General features: G+C 39.1%; 2 protein-coding genes across 2 annotated transcripts in view; one reads left to right on the forward strand and one right to left on the reverse strand.

Annotated features, from left to right (window-relative positions):
- LOC123782525 (uncharacterized) overlaps nt 1-23,452 on the reverse strand; it is a 382,057-nt gene that overhangs the window by 312,181 nt on the left and 46,424 nt on the right. The window lies entirely within an intron of this gene.
- Nucleotides 11,474-12,603, forward strand: LOC123782524 (olfactory receptor 51I2-like). The gene has a single exon (XM_045782739.2). The coding sequence runs from the start codon at nt 11,543-11,545 to the stop codon at nt 12,503-12,505; it is 963 nt and encodes a 320-aa protein (XP_045638695.2). The 5' UTR covers nt 11,474-11,542; the 3' UTR covers nt 12,506-12,603.

A 23,452-nucleotide genomic window follows, 5' to 3' on the forward strand; every position in this document is an offset into this window, starting at 1 on the left:
TTTAATAATAGAAAACAGGAAACCAAAGACAACTGAGATTATTTTTTAAAGACAAAGAAGTCAACTCAAAGAGGCTTCCACTTGTCAAATATGGGTCAATCAAGCATCGATGAGAATAATAACTGCTAGAGATGGAAACACACTGAGAGAGAGAAAGAGAGAAAGAGAGAGAAAGAGAGAAAGAACAAGGTCAGTAAGACTAGGCATTCAGTATTCTGAAAACTGACAAATAACCTACTTTTCTTCTACAAACTGTAGAATGGTGTAAAGAAAGGAACCAAAGGTGGAAAGTTTCTCTCTACAGAAGCATTCCGGCTATTAAGAAGTAATAGAACTGAAGTATTACTTTTTAAAAAGCCCAATGAAATATGGCAAAAAAATCATCAGGGGATGATATCATCACAAATGAGAGAAAACTAGATACTGTATTTTACCAAAATAACAAACCTGACTCATATCTACCAGTTTCTAGAGAGTATAGGAGACACCAGGCAAGCAGATATGTTAAAAGACACCAAGGGATGTGATGAGAAAAATCCAAACTACAACAAAAACAAAAGCTTCCAGGACAAAATTCCAGTTTCTTCCATAAAATAAATTACAAGAAAATAAATAAAGGAAAGAGTGGAAACCCATAGATTAGGAGAGCCTTGACACATATTAACCAAATGCAATGGATGAAGTTTGTTTGGATATTGTTTTGAACAAATCAGATAGAAAAAGTCTGCAAACTAGCTTTCTGAGATACTTTTATGGGATAATTGGGGAAATATAAATACTGGTTGAATTCTTGATGATGATTTTTTATTTCGGTGTGATTATAATCCTATGGCTATGTTTTAAGACTTGAAAATATTTGTACAATAAGGAAGGACATTATATTGACTTCAAAATAATTGGGGGATTGGGGGCCACCTGTGGTAGAATTGTGTAGGGCCAAGCTGCCAAGAGTGGCTACAAACTGATGATTTTGGTAGCTAGGTATGAGTATATGGAGATCAAGTTTGTCCTCACTGTAATTTTGAGAGAGGACTTTATTATTTTTCATAATAAAATGTTAATAAATGAACACTTTATAAAAAGTAAAATCATTTAATGGGAAGAGTTTTCTAATTAAACATGGTGAATTGCACACAAAACTTTACTCTCTCTAAAATCTCATTTAAATGATAGTCAAAATTTTAAAAATATGATCTGACAGTGGCAGAAGAACAGGATGGGATATGAGGTATATCAACAATATTACAGTTGATGAACAATGGTAGGAAGGGTGGAAAGAAACTGGCAGAAATAGAAGATTAAATTCATAGAGAGGAGGTTATGCTGCACATCCACTTCAAAAGAACTAAGGAGTTAGAGTTGATAAAGGCAAGAGTAAGGAATGGGATTGAAAGCAGGATGGTCTTCTAGGGAGCAGCTATATGATTCCTTCTCCTGTCCCTTGCATTCTTGCAGAAGACAGGTTACTTTCTGAAACAATTCTCCCAGCAAGGTTCTGGACTCAGAGATGCCAGACTGAACTGAAAGATGGACAGCATTGAAAACAAGGGAATTGAGGAAAGGTGAGACTTCCCAGCTCTCTTTCGCCCCTTTCGAGAGAAGCCGACTCCACGCTGAGCATAGAGCCCGGGCCCGATCTCACAACTCCAAGATCACAACACGAGCCAAAACCAAGAGTCAGATGCTCAACCGACTGTACCACCCAGGCACCACTTTGATCTTTCTAAAGATTTTTTAAATTTTTTTGGGAGAGAAAGCAAGCACAAGTCGGGGGGTGGGGGCGGAAAGGGACAAGCAGACTCCCTGCTGAGCACAGAGCCCAACACCAGGCTCAATGCGGGGTACAATTCCAGGACCCTCAGATCATAATCTGAGCCAAAGTTAGTCATTTAACCAACTGAGCCACCCAGGCACCCCATCTAAGTATTTTATTCTTTTTGATGCTATTGTAAATGGGATTGTTTTATTAATTTCCTTTTCAGATAGTATACTGTTAGTACATAGAAACACAACCAATTTTTGTGTGCTGATTTTGTTTCCTGAACCTGCACTAAATTTATTAGTTCTAACAGTTTTTAATGGAGTTTTGGGAGTTTTCTATACATAAGTTCACGGTGTCCACAAAGAAAGATAATTTTATGAGTTCTAGTAATTTGGGGGTGGAGTCTTTTGGGTTTTCCACATACAGTATCATGTCATCTATGAAGAGAGAGAGTTTGACTTCTTTTTTGCCAACTTGAATACATTTTATTTCTTTTTGTTGTCTGATGGCTGATGCTAGGACTTCTAGTACTATGTTGAATAATAGTGGCAAGAGTGGGCATCCTTGTGGTGTTCCTGAATGATATTTGCTGTGGACTTTCATAGATGGTTTTTATGAAATTGAGGAATGTTCCCTCTATACCTACATTCTGAAGAGTTTTAATCAGGAAAGGCTGTTGTATTTTGTCAAATGCTTTTTCTGCATCAATTGAGAGGATCATATGGTCGTCTCTTCTATTATTAATGTGTTCTATCACATTGATTGATTTGTGAATGTTGAACCATCCTTGCATCCCGGAATAAATCCCACCTGGTCATGGTGGATAATCCTTTTAGTGTACTACTGGATCCTATTGGCTAGGATCTTGTTGAGAATTTTGGCATCCATATTCATCAGGGATATTGGTCTGTAATTCTCCTTTTTGATAGGGTCTTTGCCCGGTTTTGGGATCAAGGTAATGCTGGCCTCATACAATGAGTTTTGGACATTTTCCTTCTCTTTCTATTTTTTGAAAGAGCTTCAGGATAATAGGCATATCTCCTCTTTAAATGTTTGGTAGAATTCTCCTGGGAATCAATCAGGCCCAGGACTCTTGTTTTTTGGGAGGTTTTTGATCACTGCTTCAATTTCGTTCCTGGTTATCGGTCTATTCAGATTGTCGATGTCTTCCTGTTTCAGTCTTGGTAGTTTATAGGTTTCCAAGAAAGCATCCATTTCTTCCAGTTGCTTGATTTATTGGCATATAGTTGCTGACAATAATTTCTAATAATTATTTCTATTTCCTTGGTGTTAGTCATGATCTCTCCCCTTTCATTCATAATTTTATTAATTTGGTTCCTTTCTCTTTTCTTTTGGATAAGTCTGGCCAGTGGTGTATCGATCTTATTAATTCTTTCAAAGAACAAGCTTCTAGTTTAGTTGATCTCCTTTACTGTATTTCTGGTTTCTAGTTCATTGATCTCTGCTCTAATCTTTATTATTTCTCTTCTCCTGCTTGGTTTAGGATTTATTTATAGTTTTTTCTCCAGTTCCTTAAAATGTAAGGCTAACTTGTATATTCAGGAATTTTCTATTCTTTTGAGTGAGGCTTGGATGGCTATGTATTTCCTCCTTAGGACCGCCTTTGCAGTATCCCATAGGTTTTGGACAAATGTGTTTTTGTTCTCATTGGTTTCTAGGAATTATTTAAGTTCTTCTTTCATTTCCTGGTTGATCCAAACATTCTTAAGCAGGATGCTCTTTAGCTTCCTAGTGTTTGAATTCCTTTCAAATTTCTTCTTGTGATTGAGTTTCAGTTTCAAAGCATTTTGGTCTCAAAATATGCAGGGAATAAGCTCAATCTTTTGGTATCAGTTGACACCTGAGGTGTGACCCAGTATGTGGTCTATTCTAGAGAAAGTTCCATGTGTGTTCGAGAAGAATGAGTATTCTGTTGTTTTAGGGTTGAATGTTCTGTATATATCTATGAAGTCCATCTGGTCCAGTGTGTCAATCAAAGCTCTTGTTTCTTTGTTGATCTTCTGCTTAGATGATCTGTCTACTGCTGAGTGGATTGTTGAGGTCTTCTACTATCAAAGTATTATTATCAATATGTTTCTTTATTTTGGTTAACAGTTTCTTTATGTAGCTGGCTGCTCCCATATTGGGGGCACAATATTTACAATTATTAGATCTTCTTGTTGGATAGACCCTTTAAGAATGATATAATGTCCTTCTGTATCTCTTACTACAGTCTTTAGCTTAAAATATAATTTGTCTGATACAAGAATTACTATCTCAGCTTTCTTTTAAGATCCATTGGCAAGAGAAATGGTTATCCATTCCCTCACTTTCAGTCTGGACAGCAATTCAGTAATGTGGCAGGACACAAAATCAATGCACAGAAATCAGTTGCTTTTCTATACACTAACAATGTAACTATAGAAAGAGAAATTAGGGAACTGATTCCATTTACAATAGTACCAAAAACCGTAAAATACCTTGGAATAAACCTAAACAAAGAGGTAAAGGATCTATACTCTAGAAACTACAGAACACTTACGAAAGAAATTGAAGAAGACACAAAAAGATGGAAAAACACTCCATGCTCATGGACTGAAAGAATAAATATTGTTAAAATGTCTATACTGCCCAGAGCAATATATACCTTCAACACCATCCCGATCCAAATACCAATGGCATTTTTCAAAGAGCTGGAACGAACAATCCTAAAGTTTGTATGGAATCAGAAAAGACCCTGAATGGCCATGGAAATGTTGAAAAAGAAAAACAAAGCTGGGGCATCACGTTACCTGACTTCAAGCTATATTACAAAACTGTGACCACCAAGACAGCATGGTACTGGCACAAAAACAGACACATATATCAATGGAACAGAATAGAGAGCCCACATATGGACCCTCAACTATATGGCCCACTTATCTTCTACAAAGCAGAAAAGAATATCCAATGAAAAAAAAAGACAGTCTCTTCAATAAATGGTACTGGGAAAATTGGACAGCTATATACAGAAGAATGAAACTTGACCATTCTCTCACACCATACACAAAGATAAACTCTAAATGGATGAAATACCTCGATGTGAGACAGGAATACATCAAAATCCTAGAGAACATAGGCAGTAACCTCTTCGATATCGGCCACAGCAAATTCTTTCAAGACACATCCCCAAAGGCAAGGGAAACAAAAGCAAAAATGAACTTGTGGGACTTCATCAAGATAAAAAGCTTCTGCACAGCCAAGGAAACAGTCAACAAAACAAAGCGGCAACCCATGGAATGGGAGAAGATATTTGCAAATGACACTACAGATAAAGGACTGGTATCCAAGATCTATAAAGAACTTCTCAAACACAACACTCAAAAAACAAATAATCAAGTCAAAAAATGGCCAGAACACATGAACAGACACTTTTCCAATGAAGACATAAGAATGGCTAACAGACACATGAAAAAATGTCTAACATCATTAGCCATCAGGGAAATTCAAATCAAAACCACATGGAGATACCACCTTACACCAGTTAGAATGGCAAAAATTGACAAGACAAGAAATAGCAAATGTTGGAGAGGATGTGGAGAAAGGGGAACCCTCTTACACTGTTGGTGGGAATGCAAGTTGGTACAGCCACTGTGGAAAACAGTATGGAGATTCCTCAAAAAGTTAAAAATAAAGCAACCCTATGACCCAGTAATTCCACTACTGGGTATTACCCCAAAGATACAAATGTAGTGAAAAGAAGGGCCATATGCACCCCAATATTCATAGCAGCATTGTCCACAATAGCCAAACTGTGGAATGAGCTAAGATGCCTTTCAACAGACAAATGGATAAAGAAGATGTGGTCCATATATACAATGGAATATTACTCGGACATCAGGAAGGATGACTACCTTCCATTTGCACCGACATGGATGGAACTGGAGGGGAACATGCTAAGTAAAATAAGTCAAGCAGAGAAAGACAATTATATGGTTTCACTTATACATGGAACATAAGGAATAGCGTGGAGTGAGGGCGCCTGGGTGGCGCAGTCGTTAGGCGTCTGCCTTCGGCTCAGGGCGTGATCCCAGAGTTCTGGGATCGAGCCCCATGTCAGGCTCTTCCGCTGGAAGCCTGGTTCTTCCTCTCCCACTCCCCCTGCTTGTGTTCCCTCTCTCGCTGGCTGTCTCTGTCAAATAAAGAGATAAAATCTTTAAAAAAAAAAAAAAGGAATAGCGTGGAGGACATCAGGAGAAGGAAGAGAAATATGAAGCTGGGGGAAATCAGAGGGGGAGATGAACCATGAGAGACTATGGACTCCAGAAAACAAACTGAGGGTTTCAGGGCGGGGTGGGGGGATGGGTTAGAATGGTGATGGGTATTAAGGAGGGCACATACTGCAATGAGCACTAGGTGTTATATGCAAACAATGAAGCATGTAACACTACATCAAAAATTGATGAAGTACTGTATGGTAACTAATATAACAAAAAAAAGAAAGATAGTTTTACATCTTATATTACAATTTGGATGCTTTTATTTCTTTTTGTTGTCTAATTGCTCTTGTTAGGACTTCCAGTTCTGTGTTGAATAGAAGTGGAAAGAATGGGCATCCTTGCCGTTGTTCCTGATCTTAAAGGAAAATTAGTTTTTCACTGTTGGGTATGATGTTACTTACGGGTCTGTCATATATATCTTTTATTATGTTAAGATACATTTCTTACATAGCTAGTGCTCCCATTTTCATTATAGCATTATTCATAATAGCCATGATCCAACAATCCAAATGTCTATCAAAAGATGAATGGATAATGTGATATACACATACTGTAGAATATCATTCAGCCTAAAAAAAAAAAACCAAAGGAAATCCTGCCATTACAACAAGGAAACTTCTGGAGTTGATGGATATGTCTATTACCTTGATTGTGATGATAGATTCATGAATGTATGTGTATTTCCAAATTCATTAAACTGTATACATTAAATAAGTGCAGGGTTTTGCACATCAATTATACCTAAATAAAGCTGCTATGCATGTACACACATACACACACACAAACACACACACACACACACACACACACACACACACACACACACACATAGATACTTCTGCCTTTCAGACCTGTGGCTTCATCATGTTTTCGATTTATTTCACTCTATTAGAAAAAAAAGAAACTCTTGGGGATGGAATAAAATAGCCAGGGAAATTTCCTAGGTTGGAAGACACTCTGTATCTCTAAAAACATAAAAACAGAGATATGGAAGCTCCCAGTAAAGATGCATGCCCCCATTCATCCCTCTCTGTCTTGGGATGCCTTATTCCCCCATCTATTTTCTCCAGTTACTTGTTACATATTTGCTGTGCAACAAAATGGGGTTTTCACAATGATGTCACATGAAGAACAGACACAGGAAGTAGGGGTGCTTAACCTGCATGAACAACCCTACGTGCCACGGAGAGAGTGGAGGGAGACACAATGAACCCTGAGTCTTTGAAAGGCACCACTTGGAGGAAACAGAAAGTATTCTGTGTGACTCCAGGAGCCTGATCTGATATCACTAAAGAGCATAATAAAGAAAAAAACTGCAATACCCAATAAAATCCCCTAGAGATATGGTAGAATGGATAAACCTAGAGATGATGATTCTAGGGCTCTCCTCCACAATTCAGTTGCTCAAATATCTGATTTGCCTTATAACTCTCTGTACCAACACACATATCCCACAAATTTTCCATTCCCCAGGAAAAAGCAAGCACAGACTACCCTCTGTGGCTGTGCCTTGGACATCCCTGGGGAATAGCAACTCACTAAGGCATTCAGCCAATGGTATAAAGGTAGTATCTTAGTTGCAGAGTTTTTCTGGGCTCTTTCAGATTGTGGAGAGGAAGAGAAGTCTGCTACAAGCAAGGTGAGTACCTTGGGGCCCAGATACAATCCCTTCTACACTATTTAGAAGGACGGGGTTCTGGTTAGTGAGTCTGAGATCCCCTTTCTTCAGGCTGCTGCCAAGAGGAGGAGCCAATGGGGATGGGGGTGAGCAGATGCGAGAAGCAGGAAGAAAAGTAAGGAGGCCTGGACTTCCAGAGACAGCAGGTCTATGCCCCTAGATAAGGCAGAGGAAATGAAGGCAGCTACTTTCCTAAAGCGCAAAATTTTTCCTGATTTAGGTAATTATTCAGAAACCCAGTATCTGTGTCCTAGCAGATTAGTACCCTCTTGCTTCTCTAAGTAGGGCAACAGTATATGAGTATCTTAAAAATCCCATCCCAGAGAGCATCCTGACGGTGATCTGAATGTTTGCTTGGTCTCAAATCTCATTATGAGACTGTCCTTCATAATCTTCTGAGTATGAGGACTTTTAGAAAAGCATTTGGTGTATATATTGCAAAACGATTACACCATAGCATTAGACAGCAAGCACCTCCATCACATCACATAATTATCATTTCTTTTTTTGTGGGGAAAAAAAAGGAAGAAAAAAAAAGAAATGCACTTGGCTTTGGGGTTATGAAAGCATGGTGGATTCAGCCCTTTGTTTCTAGGCAACCTAACTTTCCCTAGACACACCCAGTAACAAGTTCCCAGAATCCTAGACTGCTCAAACAGAAATTATTTAGTTCCTCAGGGGAGAGCTATAATCTGTAATATCTTTGATCATTTTTTATAATAATTTTTTATTATGTTATGTTAGTCACCATACAGTACATCCTTAGTTTTTGATGTAGTGTTCCATGATTCATTATTTCCGTATAACACCCAGTGCTCCATGGAATATGTGCCCTCCTTAATACCCATCACCGGCCTATCCCAATCCCTCATCCCCTCCCCTCTGAAGCCCTCAGTTTGTTTCCCAGAGTCCATAATATCTTTGATCATTTAGTATCCTGGAAATAACAACAGAAGACCAAACCTGGTCTGATTTCCAGGTTTAAGCAACTTAATATAATGCTTTTGGATTTTGTGGGAACCAGGAAACTTATCAATCCAACTTGGCTACTTAAATGGGCAGAAAAAAAAAATCTGTCCTTTCACCACACATAATCCCTTCCCAATATCAGATTCTTCATAAAACTATAATATTCACAAAATGTGAAAAGAGAAAGGACATTAACTGGATATAAGGGAGAAATTGGCCTGACTGTAGAAGAGTTGTCCCTAAATTTTGGCAACTTGTCTTAAATGGTACCCTATAATTTTCCCTTGTGAGCTCCAGGCTTCTTGTAATACTCAGTTTAATTTAGCATTCGGATACTTCCACCGCAGTCAAGAGCAATAGATCAACGAATCCCCAGAGTTGCATAGGACCTACACATCAATGAGGGAACAAGGGCAAATTCTACAATAAGATGGAAGATTTGCCAATTACTAGTATTAGATAAATCAATGCAGGATGAAACAGAGGGAATGGTGATTTTAATCCCAGGTAAAATTAATCTTCAGATTCCTGCAAATTAAAGGGAGAGCACAGAATTCATCCAGTATTCTGATTTAAGCTACCAATGACAAAGACTATTTCCTGGATTGATCCTAAAATAGTAGGATAAAAGTAGATACTAACTGCATTCATCTAAAGGAGCCATGGGTCTTTACTATACATAAACTATACAGTATAAATTGTGAATATATGTTCCTAGGAGGTTTTATATTAAGGGTTGGGGTAAAGAGGAACTGGGTTAAAAAATTAAAGAAACTTCATTCAGTTATTCATTTTCTTGTTCATTCTTTGATTGTCCTGAAAAAATTTAAAAATAAAATTTAAAAAGAGGACAGAAACTTTGAAATCATCAAAATCAGAATAATGAGACTGAATCAGATTTTTGAAGAAATCTGACTAGCAAAAAGAAAAGCAGGAAGGAGAAAATGATTAGCACAATAAAAGGCAAATGGCTTTATAAGAAGGACACAAAAGGTCACAATGAGCAGTAAAAGGACAATTCTGTGAGAAATAGGAAGGGGCTTTATTTGCACAGCTCCAAATCATGTAACCAGGGAACAGCAGGAGAGAACAAGCCCTTTCAGATCATCTGATCCAACTAGCCCCACACTTTACAAATCTCCAGCATGTAGACAGCTCATGGCCAATACAGGCAATGTAAAACCACTGAAAGTGTTTAAGCCAATTAGACCTAACTTTGGACTCATTTCCAGAATGGTCTATGGGAACTCACTAAGCCTCTCCCCTCCAGTTTTATTTTTTTAACATTATCATTGTTACTATTTATTATATTATATATTAAGAAGATACAATAATACTTAAATTACACACTTTTTTCTTTCAGATTTTACTTATTTATTTGAGAGGGACAGAGAGCATGAGCGAGACGGTCAGAGGGAAAGGGAATCTCAGGCAGACTCTGCACTCAGCATGGAGCCCCATGCAGGGTTCAATCTCATGACCCTGAGATCATGACCTGAGCCAAAACCAAGAGTCGGACACTCAACCAACTGTGCCACCCAGGAGAACCAAACTTATATGATTCTTTTGAGACCAAGAGATATTATTTACTAACAAACAATAAGTGAGGGGTCTAATATCTGAAACATAAGAGATATTCAATAATTGGTAAATTGGTATTTATTTGCCCAGTATCAGATACTAAAAATAGTGACATTAATAGGATGTATCCCACTAAACACTACAGGAAACTAAATTTATGTCTTTGATACATGTTTTCAGTTGGTGTCCGTAGAAATTCTAAACCTTGGAAAGGCATCTCAGGGTCCATATTCCCTGTAGCTATGGCCCTCCCAGCTAGGTCAGGTGTCTGTGCTGACTGATTTAATGGGAGGCACACTCAAGGACAAATCAAGACCTCAAGTGGGGTGTGCTGAGGGCTGAACAAAATGTTTGGCTGGATTTTAAAAGGTTTTGGGGAATGTTGAATGAATGGAATGAGGGGATGATTCCTGAAAAGCAATGTGTAGCCAGGATGAGAAGGACATCCAATACCCAGGCTGATACTCTCTGGGCAAGGCATAGGTGAACCACAAATATTTAAGTGTTCTCAGTGACCTGGGGAGAATCAAATGTCTCTTCATTTACCAATACTTTTCTAGTGCTTCTGTTCATTTTCAGCCTGGGACATTATAATTATTGGGATAATTAAAAGAGAATGTCCTAGGATCTATATTCAAACCCTCCAAACACAAAAAGATCTTGAGTTCTAATAATTGACTCAGGGGAAAGCTGCAGTATTCTCTTCTTTGGATAGACTTCACAATTTCTCTTCTTTCACTTTAGCTAAAATATTTCCCTTCTCTATCAGCAAGGCAATTATGAGACAACAATGAGATAATTATGTGAAGGCACTTAGAATACTGCCAAATGCAATATAAATGGAATAACAGTAATGACCAGGACACAGATGACGACGATGACGGCAATGACCATGATGATGAGCATTTAGAGAGTGCTTTACATATTAAAGAGTATTAACAAACATCCTTTCACTTAATGAAGACACTGCTTACTAACGTGGAAAGAGTATAGAATTTATATTAGAAATAACTATATTCTAATTCCATTTCAGTCATTTCTTTTCTGGTAATCATAAGGAAGTTAAACTATCCCCTACATTCTACATTTGTTTGCAAACATATTAGCTTAATGTATGTACATTCTTGGAACAGTTAATAATACAAAGAGCTGAGAAGATGGGAAATCATTAATGAAAAAACCTACACAGCGTAACTAAATGTCATCCTAAAAACAAGCGTCCTGTTATTATCTTTCTGTCTGCCCAGACTGAAGAGGCCACATCTTTCCAGAAACCTCAACTGCTTTCCAAAGATGCTCCCTTCCCAGTCCTATGTCAACATCTCCTTCTTCCAGCCACATTCCTTCCTGATGATTGGCGTCCCAGGGCTGGAGGCTGTTCATGGATGGATCTCCATCCCCTTCTCCTCCATGTACACTGTGGCCCTCACTGGAAACTGCCTGATCCTCTTGGCTGTGGGGAGAACTCCCAGCCTACACCAACCCATGTACTACTTTCTGTCCATGCTGGCCCTCACCGACGTGGGCCTCACCCTGTCCACACTGCCCACCACCCTGGCTGTGCTCTGGTTTGACCGTCGGCTCATAGGCTTCAATGCCTGCCTGGTCCAGATGTTCTTCCTCCACTCCTTCTCTGTGGTGGAGTCATCGGTGCTTCTGGCCATGTCATTTGACCGCTTTGTGGCCATCTCCAACCCTCTTCGCTATGCAGCTATCCTCACCAATAATGTCATCATTAAGATTGGGCTGGCCATTGTGGCCCGTGCTACTCTTTCTCTCTTTCCAGTGCCCTTCCTGCTTAAACGTCTGAACTTCTGCCCTAACAAGATCCTCTTGTCCCACTCATTCTGTTTCCATCCTGATGTGATGAGAAGAGCCTGTGCTGACATCACCATAAACATCCTCTATGGGCTCTATGTGGTACTGTCCACTGGTGGCATAGATTCTCTGCTCATCGTCCTCTCCTATGTTCTCATCCTACACACAGTGCTAGGACTGGCATCTCCCAGGGAACGCATCCGAGCCTTCAACACATGTGTCTCCCATATCCTGGCTGTCTTTGTCTTCTTCATCCCAGTCATTACCATGTCCATGATCCACCGTTTTGGGAGGCACCTACCCCCCATTGTACATGCCCTGGTTGCCTATATATACCTGGTGGTGCCCCCTGTGCTTAATCCTATCATCTATAGTGTGAAATCCAAGCCTATCAGGGATGCCATGATTAGGATGCTAAAGAGGAAAGACCAAGGCTGATGAAACTATGAAATATAACAGGGTCTGGGTACCATAAAAGAAACTTCCTGTTCCTTGCAGGAAGCTGCTACCCTCAGCAAGCACTGAAAACTCCCAGCCAAGGCTAGTGGGAAGACCATCAGGATTATTCATGTGGCAAATTTACATTCACCATTTACTTTGTACTGGAAATAGTGCTGAGGATTAAAGACTGAAAAATATATTAAACATGAACCTTTTTCTCCACAAACACAATCTTGTACCAGGACAAAGGCAGGTAAATACAGAGCCAGAATACAAGTACCATAATAAAGTTCTGTGCAAAAGATTACTAGGGGAACTGCAAATTAGTAGTTGCCAGAATTTGCCTGGGAAGATCAGACAAACCTCTACAAAGGAGAGAATGCTTTTTATTTCATCCTGAAAAATGTATACGGTTTTTCTAGGCAAAGTAGGAATTCGGTAAGAAAGAGAAAACCTAGGAAGAAAGAGCAACATGAAAAAAAAGATTACATGTTTCAAAGAAGTAAATGTGTTTGTGGAAAGATAAGCATTCCTGAACTACTTTACGCCTCTACCACTTGTTATATCTATACAGGTGTGACTGTGGCATAGAGTTTGAAGACGGAGTGGTACAGGATGAAGCCAGAAAGGTTGTACAAATGGTACAGAATTGTACAAAACTACACATATTATGCTGAGTAGATTGGTTTGTCCAAAAATGTATGAATCATTTATTAAATGTTTTTACTATAAAATAAATTAGGAGTATGAATTGCAGGTTAGAAGTGCGTTGACATATAAGCAAGACCAGAGCCAAAAAGACTTATCAGTTTAAGCTCTTAAGACCCTGAGGGGTCTTCTCAGACACCACTTACTCTGCCTGTAACATTCTCATCTCCCCTCTCCCCCTTACCTATGTATCATTTCTAGCATTGCTTCTCGTTAGTCAAGTAGTAGAAGCCTTATTTCCCAGAAAATCCTGTCCAATTCTTTTTTCTACATTATTCACAGGACTGTGTTTGTCTCCTATGCAATATATGTACATATGCAATAGTCTGTCACTTGACTAGACTGTAAACCCCAAGCAAGGGTGCCAAAATACACTCAGTTTCTAGAGGTGTCTGTGGAATAATAATAGCTGTTTAATAATTATTTTGAATGTATACATGAATTTGAATGGGGAAAAGGGCAATAGATTAATTAATTAAGAGATGACTTGGAAATGTTTATTCCAGGGAACCTCTGGTCTTTCAGAGAAAAGAACACATATAAATAATTGCAGTCTGTGAAAAGGTTTCCAGTTAAGCTTGGATAGCTAACCTGTGGATATGAGAAGCGCAAACCAACTGATTGAACTAAAGTCCCTCTTCTAGTGAAGGTTTCCTACTTTTTCACCATACAGGATCTTCTGGGCCATTTTCCCAGAATTTATGCCCTTCACACCTAGGTGAAATACTCTGGCTCCATAAAGAGTTTTTGTACGAAAAAAAGAATTACAATACTAATATTTGTTAACATCTTTCTGCTTGAGTATACCTTCTTTTTTTTCAACATTTATTTATTTTAGAGAGAGTGCGCACATGATTGAGAGAGGGACAGAGGGACAAGGAAATGCAGAGAATCCCAAGCAGACTCACCACTGAGTAGAGAGCCCAATGAGGGGCTTGATCCCAGTACCTGAGATCATGACCTGACCCAAAATCACATGTCAGACACTTAACTGACTGAGCCACTCTGGCACACCTCAAGTGTACCTTACAAAGTCAAGATAAAAGGGGATGTGTATCCTCTTCTTATCCACCCCCCCAATCCTCCCAAAATTATGAAGTTCAATATTACAAAATCTTAGTATATAGTGTCTTCACTGGCTAAGTAGGCTTATGTGTTACAGTTGTTAAAAACACAAAATTTAGAGTCAGGAAACAAACCTTACTCAAAGTCTATCAAACCTGTCTCTCTACTAACCACCTAACTAACTTGGGAGCATTTTACATTTTACATTTTAACAAAAAGGTTTTTTTTTTCTTTAGTGACCTCTATATGCCAGGAAATCTGCTAGGTAATGAGAATACAAAGGTACCAAAATCAAACTTGATTCTTATGGAAGGAATACACATCAATTAAATACCTCTGACTTCCGTCACCAGCCACAGAAATATCTCTTCTTTTAAAGGCTCTTGTAATTATCTCTAGCCCATCTGGATATAAACTCCCTATCTTAAACTCAACTGTGCCATCTAACATAACACAATCACAGGAGTGGCAGCTGACCATATTCAAAGGTTTCAGGAACTAGACTAAATATGTATCCAAATAAATGTGAATTTGCAATGACATTAAGGACATTTAGGTTCCTCCTCCCCCAGTAGACTATAACTTCAAAGAAAGAAGAGTCTGAGCCGCCTTTGTTCTGCGTGTTATTCTCAATGCAAGGTTTGCACTCATTTTAATAGCACTTAATGTTAATAGCACTAAAAATGTATTCGATGACTAGATTAGTTTTCCATTGCTGCCAAAAAGTATTTAAAAAATTAGTATCTTAAAACAACATCCATTTATTACTTAACATTTTTCAGGTCAGAGATATTGGACGGGCTTCACTAGGTTCTCTAACTGGGGGTCTCATAAAGCCAAAATCAAGGTGTCAGCCACCTGGGTTCTTATCTGGAAGCCCTGGAGAAGAATCTGTTTCCATATTCATTTGGGCTGTTGGAAGAAGCCAGTCCCTTGAGGTTGTGCAACTGTTGTCTATTGGCCTTCCTCAGCTCCTTAAGGCTGCTCACACGACCTCTTTCATCACCAAACCAGCAACAATGCATCACATTCTTCTCATGCTTTGACTATCTCCTACTTCTTCTGTCACCAGCTAGTTGCAGAAATGTCTTTTCTTCTAAGGACTCATATGGGCTCAAGCCCACCTATCTTAAGGTCAGCTATGCCAAGTAATAGCACAATCCCAGAAGTGACATTTCACATATTCAAAGGTTTTAGGAATTAGAACAGGATATTTTCATGGGGTGTTCAGAATTCTGCCTACCACATTGACTAAATAAATGGATTAATTAATGGATATTCCTATGAAAGTACACAATCAGGGTATCTGACCTGTTCAAAGGATCAGGAATTGCTGTTCTCAAAAAAAGATAATTATGAGGATGTCCAAATTTTGAAGACAAATTAACTAGGAAAAAGGAGAGTGTTTAGGGAAAGGTATATTAGGTAAAGAAAGCCTTGTCTCCAAAGAGCTTGTAGCTAATCCTAAATGTGGCACAGGTCACTTCCACTCACACTGAAAGTAATGGCTAGAATTTAATCATACCCAACTCACAGGAGGCTAGGAAATGTCTCGCTATGCGTCCAGGATGGGAAGGAATTAGGTTTGGTGAGCAGTAGTCAATGTCTGCCATAAGCACCTGTTAGGCCCCAGGCACACTGCAGAATGCTGAGATGCAATGATGAAGAGATTCAAGGAAACAATGCCCTCATACAGTCACGTGCAACTCAACAGCAAACACAGGTATTAAATAAGCATTTCCCAAACATAATGAGTATTAGAAGAAGAAAGTGTGTTGTGGGAATACCTATCAGGGAAACTGAGGATTGAAAAGAGAAATGAATCTCAATCACATAGAAGATCACATGTTTCAGAGGTTGTTGTTTGAATTTCTTGGTTAAGACTGTTTTCACATCATACTGAAGACAAAACCTGAAAAGCCTTGGAAATAGCGCTCTCAGAAGCAAAGCTGATTCCTATGCTGCTATAGTCAGATTGTCTCCTTGTTCCATATCACACAATACCCCAAATAAAGCACAGTACTGAAGGATCCCTCATCAGCTACCAGTCACTCTCAAATGGCCAATGTTATCTCCATCTGCTGCCTCACACTTCCCATTTTAGCCAGTGGCTCCCAAACCTTATGAACTATCAGGATCATTTATGGAGCCTTTTAAAATGTATAGCTTGCTGAGCGCTATGCCAGACCTCCTGAATCAGAATCTACAATAAATACAGGTCAAAGCAAAAGTGAAAAGGGGAATCACTAATTATTTTGAACTGAAAGAAAATGAAACATATCGAATTTGTGAGATGCAGGTTAAAGCAGCAGAAAAAGGAAATGCATAGCACAACAGGGCCTGTATAAGGAAAAAGACCCCAGTAACCTCAGCTTCCACCTTAAGAACCTAGAAAAAGATGAGGAAATTAAAACCAATATAAGCAGAAGAAAGAAAATAATAAAGAGAGAAAATCAACAGAACAGGAAAAGGAAAACAGTAATGAAAATCAATGAAACCAAAATCTATTTCATTAAGAAAAGCATTAAGATTGATAAGCTTCCAGCCTAACTGAACAGGAAAGGAAAAAGAGAGAAGACACAAATTGTCAAAACAGGAATGAGAGTGGTGACCTCACAACAGATGATGCATATATTAAAAGGATTTTAAGAAAATATTATGCCAATAAATTTCACAACTTAGATGAGATGGGAAATTTCTTGGAAGAGCTAAAACATCTTAAGTCTGGATCAAGAAAGGGTGACACATCTTTCACTCCTTCTTGGAATCTTCCTTCCCATCACTCCCTTCTCTAAAGATACTTTCTCTGGGTGATTTTAACTAGAAGCAATTTTTACCTTCCAAATCCCACACTCCCTACCCGTGGAAGTGTGGCTTCTCTCGACATTTATATGTCTATATTTTAATATGGAACAATAACTCACAAGAAGAACAGCCTAAAAATAAAGGTAGGCAACACATTTCCTGTCAATCATGGTGGTGAAAAGATGAAAAGGAAGAATAAAAGGAGGGGGAGGAAATCGGTTTAGAAGAAAGTCAGGGCTCTGGACACATCTGGGAAGAAGACCCTGGAAGAAGAGCAGCTCTACTTCCTATACAAACTACCCTGGGACCTCTGGTCTGAAGTGGACTTTCTCTCACCCACCCCAGCTCTGCTCTAAGTGAGAGACACTATAAAGAAAGGATACTTTGGGGTCAAGGAGCAAGCTCACATGGTTATTGGTGACAGAATATGTAGTAAATGAAAGCTCCCTAAGGTCAGGTTCTCTGTCTTATTCTTCTCTATTTCTTTAGCCACCTCCCCAAGCAGTTCTGACTTTATGCTGAATAGGATACATAAATGTGTTAGTTAGGTGATGCTGGCTCATGACACGGTGACATGGTGCCACCTGCCTCAGCATCGACTCTTCCTATAACTTCTCTCAGGAATGTCCGTTTTTCCAAGCTACTCCTTTGCCTACCAGTTTCCATGGTGAAGTCTAACACCAACAACTGCATCCTCTTCTGTGTCCCCATTTCAGATCTCCAGATTCTCCATCCCCCCATTCTTTATTACTTTTTAATTTTTTTATTATATTATGTTAGTCACCATACAGTACATCCCTGGTTTCTGATGTAAAGTTCGATGATGCATTAGGTGCGTATAACACCCAGTGCACCATGCAATACGTGCCCTCCTTACTACCCATCACCAGCCTATCCCATTCCCCCACCCCCCCCCGAAGCCCTCAGTTTGTTTCTCAGAGTCCATAGTCTCTCATGTTTCCTTCCCCCTTCGGATTACCCCCCCTTTCTTTATCCCTTTCTTGCCCTACGGATCTTCCTAGTTCTTATGTTCCACAGACGAGAGAAACCATATGATAATTGTCTTTCACTGCTTGACTTATGTCACTTAGCATTATCTCCTCCAGTGCCGTCCATGTTGCAGCAAATGTTGAGAGCTCGTTCTTTCTGATACCTGAGTAATATTCCATTTTATATATGGATCACAACTTCTTAATCCAGTCATCTGTTGAAGGGCATATCGGTTCCCTCCACAATTTAGCTATTGTGGACAATGCTGCTATGAACATTGGGGTGCATATGGCCCTTCTCTTCACTACGTCTGCATCTTTGGGGTAAATACCAAGTAGTGCAATGGCTGGCTCATAGGGTAGCTCAATGTTTAACTTTTTAAGGGATCTCCACACTGTTTTCCAAAGTGGCTGTACCAACTTGCATTCCCACCAACAATGCAGGAGGGATCCCCTTTGTCCACATCCTCTCCAGCAGTTGTTGTTTCTTGCCTTGTCAATTTTTGCCATTCTAACTGGCGTAAGGTGGTATCTTAGTGTGGTTTTGATTTGAATTTCCCTGATGGCTAATGATTTTGAACATTTTTTCATGTGTCTGTTAGCCATTTGTATGTCATCATTGGAAAAGTGTCTGTTCATATTTTCTGCCCATTTTATGATTTGTTTATTTGTTTCTCACGTATTAAGTTTGAGAAGTTCTTTGTAGATCTTGGATACCAGCCCTTTATCTGTAGCGTCATTTGCAAATATATTCTCCCATTCCGTGGGCTGCCTCTTAGTTTTTTTGACTGTTCCCTTGGCTGTGCAGAAGCTTTTTATCTTGATGAAGTCCCACAAGTTCATTTTATCTTTTGTTTCTTTTGCCTTTGGAGATGTGTCATGAAAAAGGTTGCTTTAGCCAATGTCATAGAGGTTGCTGCCTATGTTCTCCTCTAGGATTTTGAGGGATTCCTGTCTCACATCGAGGTCTTTCATCCATTTTATATCTTTGTATGGTGTGAGAGAGTGGTCAAGTTTCATTCTTTTGCATGTAGCTGTCCAATTTTCCCAGCACCATTTATTGAAGAGACTGTCTTTTTTCCACCGGATGTTTTTTCCTGCTTTATCAAAGATTAGTTGCCCAAAGAGCTGAGGGTCCATTTCTGTTTTTGTGCCAGTACCATGCTGTCTTTGTGATCACAGCTTTGTATTACAGCTCGAAATCCGGCATTGTGATGCCCCCAGCTTTGCTTTTCCTTTTCAACAGTTCCTTGGAGATTCGGGGCCTTTTCTGGTTCCATACAAATTTAAGGACTATTTGTTCCAGCTCTGTGAAAAACGTAATCGGTATTTTGATCGGGATAGCACTGAAAGTGTAGATTGCTCTGGGTAGCATGGACATTTTAACTATGTTAATTCTTCCGATCCATCAGCATGGAATATTTTTCCATCTTTTTTGTGTCTTCCTCAATGTCTTTCAAGAGTGATTTAGAGTTTCTAGAATATACACCTTTACGTCTCTGGTTAATTCCAAAGTAACGTATGGTTTTTGGTGCTATTGTAAATGGGATGGATTCCCTAATTTCTCTTTCTTCAGCCTCATTATTCGTGTATAGAAATGCAACTGATTTCTGAGCATTGATTTTGTATCCTGCCACATTACTGAATTGCTCTATAACTTCTAATAGTTTGGGCATGGATTCTTTTGGGTTTTCCATATAGAGTATCATGTCATCTGCAAAGAGAGACATTTTGACTTCTTCTTTGCCAATTTGGAAACTTTTATCCCTTTTTGTTGTCTGATTGCTGTTGCAAGGACTTCTAGTACTATGTTGAATAATAGTGGTGAGAGTGGGCATCCTTGTCGTGTTCCTGATCTTAAGGGAAAGGCTTCCAGCTTTTCCCCATTGAGAATGATATTTGCTGTAGGCTTTTCATAGATGGTTTTTATGAGATTGAGGAATGTAACCTCTATCCCTACACTCTGAAGGGTTTTAATCAGGAAAGGATGCTGTATTTTGTCAAATGCTTTTTCTGCATCATATGGTTCCTGAGTCTTTTCTTGTTGATATGATGTATCACGCTGATCGCTTTGCAAATGTTGAACCATGCTTGCATCCCAGGGATGAATCCCACTTTGTCATGATGGATAATCCTTTTAATGTACTGTTGGATTCTATTAGCCAGGATCTTGGTGAGGATTTTGGCATCCATATTCATTAGGGAAATCGGTTTGGAATTCTCCTTTTTGGTGGGGTCTTTGCCTGGTTTGGGGATCAAGGTAATATTGGCCTCATGGAATGAGTTTGGTAGCTTTCCTTCTGTTTCTATTTTTTGAAATAGCTTTAGGAGAATAGGTATTATTTCTTCTTTGATTGTTTGGTAGAATTCCCCAGGAAAACCGTCCAGGCCTGGAGTTTTGTTATTTGGAAGGTTGTTTATCACTGACTCAATCTCTTCATAATTAATTGGCCTGTTTAAAAAATCAATTTCTTCTTGTTTCAGTCTTGGTAGTTTATGGCTTTCCAGGAAGGCCTCCATCTCTTCCAGATTGCTTAATTTATTGGCATACAGCTGCTGATAAAAGTTTCTAATAATCCTTCCAATTTCATTGGTGTTGGTTGTGACCTCTCCTTTTCCATTCATAATTTTATTAATTTGGGTCCTTTCTCTATTCTTTTGGATAAGTCTTGCCAGCGGACTGTCAATTTTATTGATTCTCTCAAAGAACCAGCTTCTAGATGTGCTCTACTGTACTCCTGGTTTCTAATTCATTGATTTCTGCTCTAATCCTGGTCAACTGCTTCCTCTGCGTGGATTAGGCCTGTCCCTCTGTTGCTGTTCCAGCTTTTGAGGTGAGAATATAAAACCTGCACTTTAGATTTTTCTATTCTTTTGAGTGAGGCTTGGATGGCTAGTATTTCCCCCTTAGGACTGCCATTGCAGTATCCCATGGTTTTGGACCATTGTGTTCCCATTCTTTAACTTTTTTAGAATTAAAAGCCCTGTATCCTCATTAGCTTCCTTAGGAATAGAAAAGGCAAACTACAATCTGATTCTGCATCAGCTTCATCGGATCAAGGTTAACATAAAGAAAGCTTTGAGATGTGAGGGGAATGGATAAGAAGTTGTTCTGAGAATACAGTAGTCCCCCACTTACCCAGAGTTTCACCTTCCGTGGCTTAGTTACCCACAGTCAACCGCATCTAGAAGCAGATGAACCTCCTTCTGACACGTCCTAAGAGAGTCAATAGTAGCCTAATGCTGCATCGCAATGCCTACATCAGCCACCTCAGTTCATCTTATCCTGTAGCCATTTTATCATCTCACATCATCAGAAGAAGAAAGGTGAGTACAGTACAATAAGATATTTTGAGAAAGAGACACCACATTCACATAACTTTTATTATGATATAATTATTCTATTTTATCATTAGCTATGTTGCTAACCTCATACTGTGCCTAATTTATAAGTCAAACTATATATAGGTATGTATATAAAGGAAAAAATTTATAAGTCAAACTATATCATAGGTATGTATATATAGGAAAAAAATATAGTTCGATATTATCTGCAGTTTCAGGCATTTAATGAGGGTCTTGGAATGTATCCCCTGTGGATAAGGGGGGACTACTGTACCTTAAGAGATAAACAATAAATGTCAACTCTGAAATTCTAAACCAATGGTATAATACGGTCTTTTCCCAAATTCAGGTCTGTCTATCTTAAAGGCAAGACAGTGGAAGGGTTAACCCTCCACATGTATGTCCATCGCACCCAAAGGAGTCTTAACTTAATTAAAGGAGTAATATAGGATATCTTATTAACTTGAATACATATGACTCAGAAATCTCACCCAAACTTTCCTGAACTATAAATGGTCCTGTGTTAAAGTATGAGCCAAGAGGTCTAGGGACACTGAACAGAAAATGTTTCTTTTGGCCTGACAAATGATAAAGAGCTTCATTTTGTAAGGTGTTACTAAAAAGAAAAAATGGCAAAAGGCAATTCAAAGGAAACAGAGTGAAACAGAGGATTTAAAAGTGCATGAAACCATTGGGAGCAAGTACTATAAAGCAGCTGAAAAACACACTATGTGCAAAAATTAGTTATTATACTTGAAAAAATAAGATGGGAACAGGTATGAAAGTGAAAAAGAATGCCTACTGTCATTCTAAGAATTAACGCTATATGGCAGGCAATAAAAGACCTTCAGTGGATTTTAAGGAGGGGAGCAAGATAATTGGAACTGTGTTTGGAAAAGCTCCTGCGAACTACATGGGATTTAGGACTAGTGCGAAAGACGTTCAAGGCAAGGAGACACATGTGGAGATACGGCAAACCTCCAAACGAGAGGTGAGTAGCTGGACTAGAGCGCTCGCAGTCAGGATGGAGAACACAAGGCATGTGTATGAAAAATTTCTAAATAAACCTAAAAAAATGAGTAACTTACAGACTGAGATTTAATATTACTCAGACTTCACCTGGACCCAACAAAGATCCAAGTGGCTGAGATGGTAGGGACAGAAACAGCAATGTCCAAAGAAAGGAAATGGGGAAGGTAAAAGGATAGCCATGTGAAAGGCGCATGATGAAGGTCTTTGTCCAGAACACACCCTAACTTCCAGCCAAATCTCCTCAAAGAGGCAGCCTATCCCTCTCATTCTAGTCCTTAACGCCAGATCCTTCCAGGTGACCCAGTAAGTATTCATGAAGTAAGTGACAAGAAATCTGATCTAGAAGTCAAAAGAGTCCTGCTATAGTTTTGTTTCTATATCTGGCATTTACTATTTATTAAGAAATTACAAAAGGAAGGTGGTGGAAGGAGTGGTGGTGGTGGTGGTGGTGGTGGTGGTGTTGGTGGTGGTGTGTGTGTGTGTTTATACTCACCAAATGGTTAAGTTACTTAAGATCAAAGCCACAAAACTTATCCTGAGCATATTAACTATCACAGACTTCTAAAATCTAGGATAATGGTTGCATCTTCAGAAAAAAATTAAAATGGGTCTGATTCATCTGTTTAGTATCCATGTGTCTAATAGGTTTTCAAATATATTTTTTCAAGTATAAAACAGATACACACATTCATCATATGCCCATAGAGAAGCATGCATTCAAACACTTATAAAAAATCTGGAGAGGGGCGCCTGGGTGGCACAGCCCTTAAGCATCTGCCTTCGGCTCAGGGCGTGATCCCGACGTTATGGGATCGCGCCCCACGTCAGGCTCCTCTGCTGTGAGCCTGCTTCTTCCTCTCCCACTCCCCCTGCTTGTGTTCCCTCTCTCGCTGGCTATCTCTCCCTGTCAAATAAATAAATAAAATCTTTTAAAAAAAAATCTGGACAGGGGCTCCTCAGCGGCTCAGTTGGTTACGCATTCAACTCTTGATTTCAGCTC

This window comes from Ursus americanus, chromosome 16 (genome assembly GCF_024610735.1).
Source record: "Ursus americanus isolate L20-20 chromosome 16, mUrsAme1.1.p, whole genome shotgun sequence".
NCBI classification, from domain to species: Eukaryota; Metazoa; Chordata; class Mammalia; order Carnivora; family Ursidae; genus Ursus; species Ursus americanus.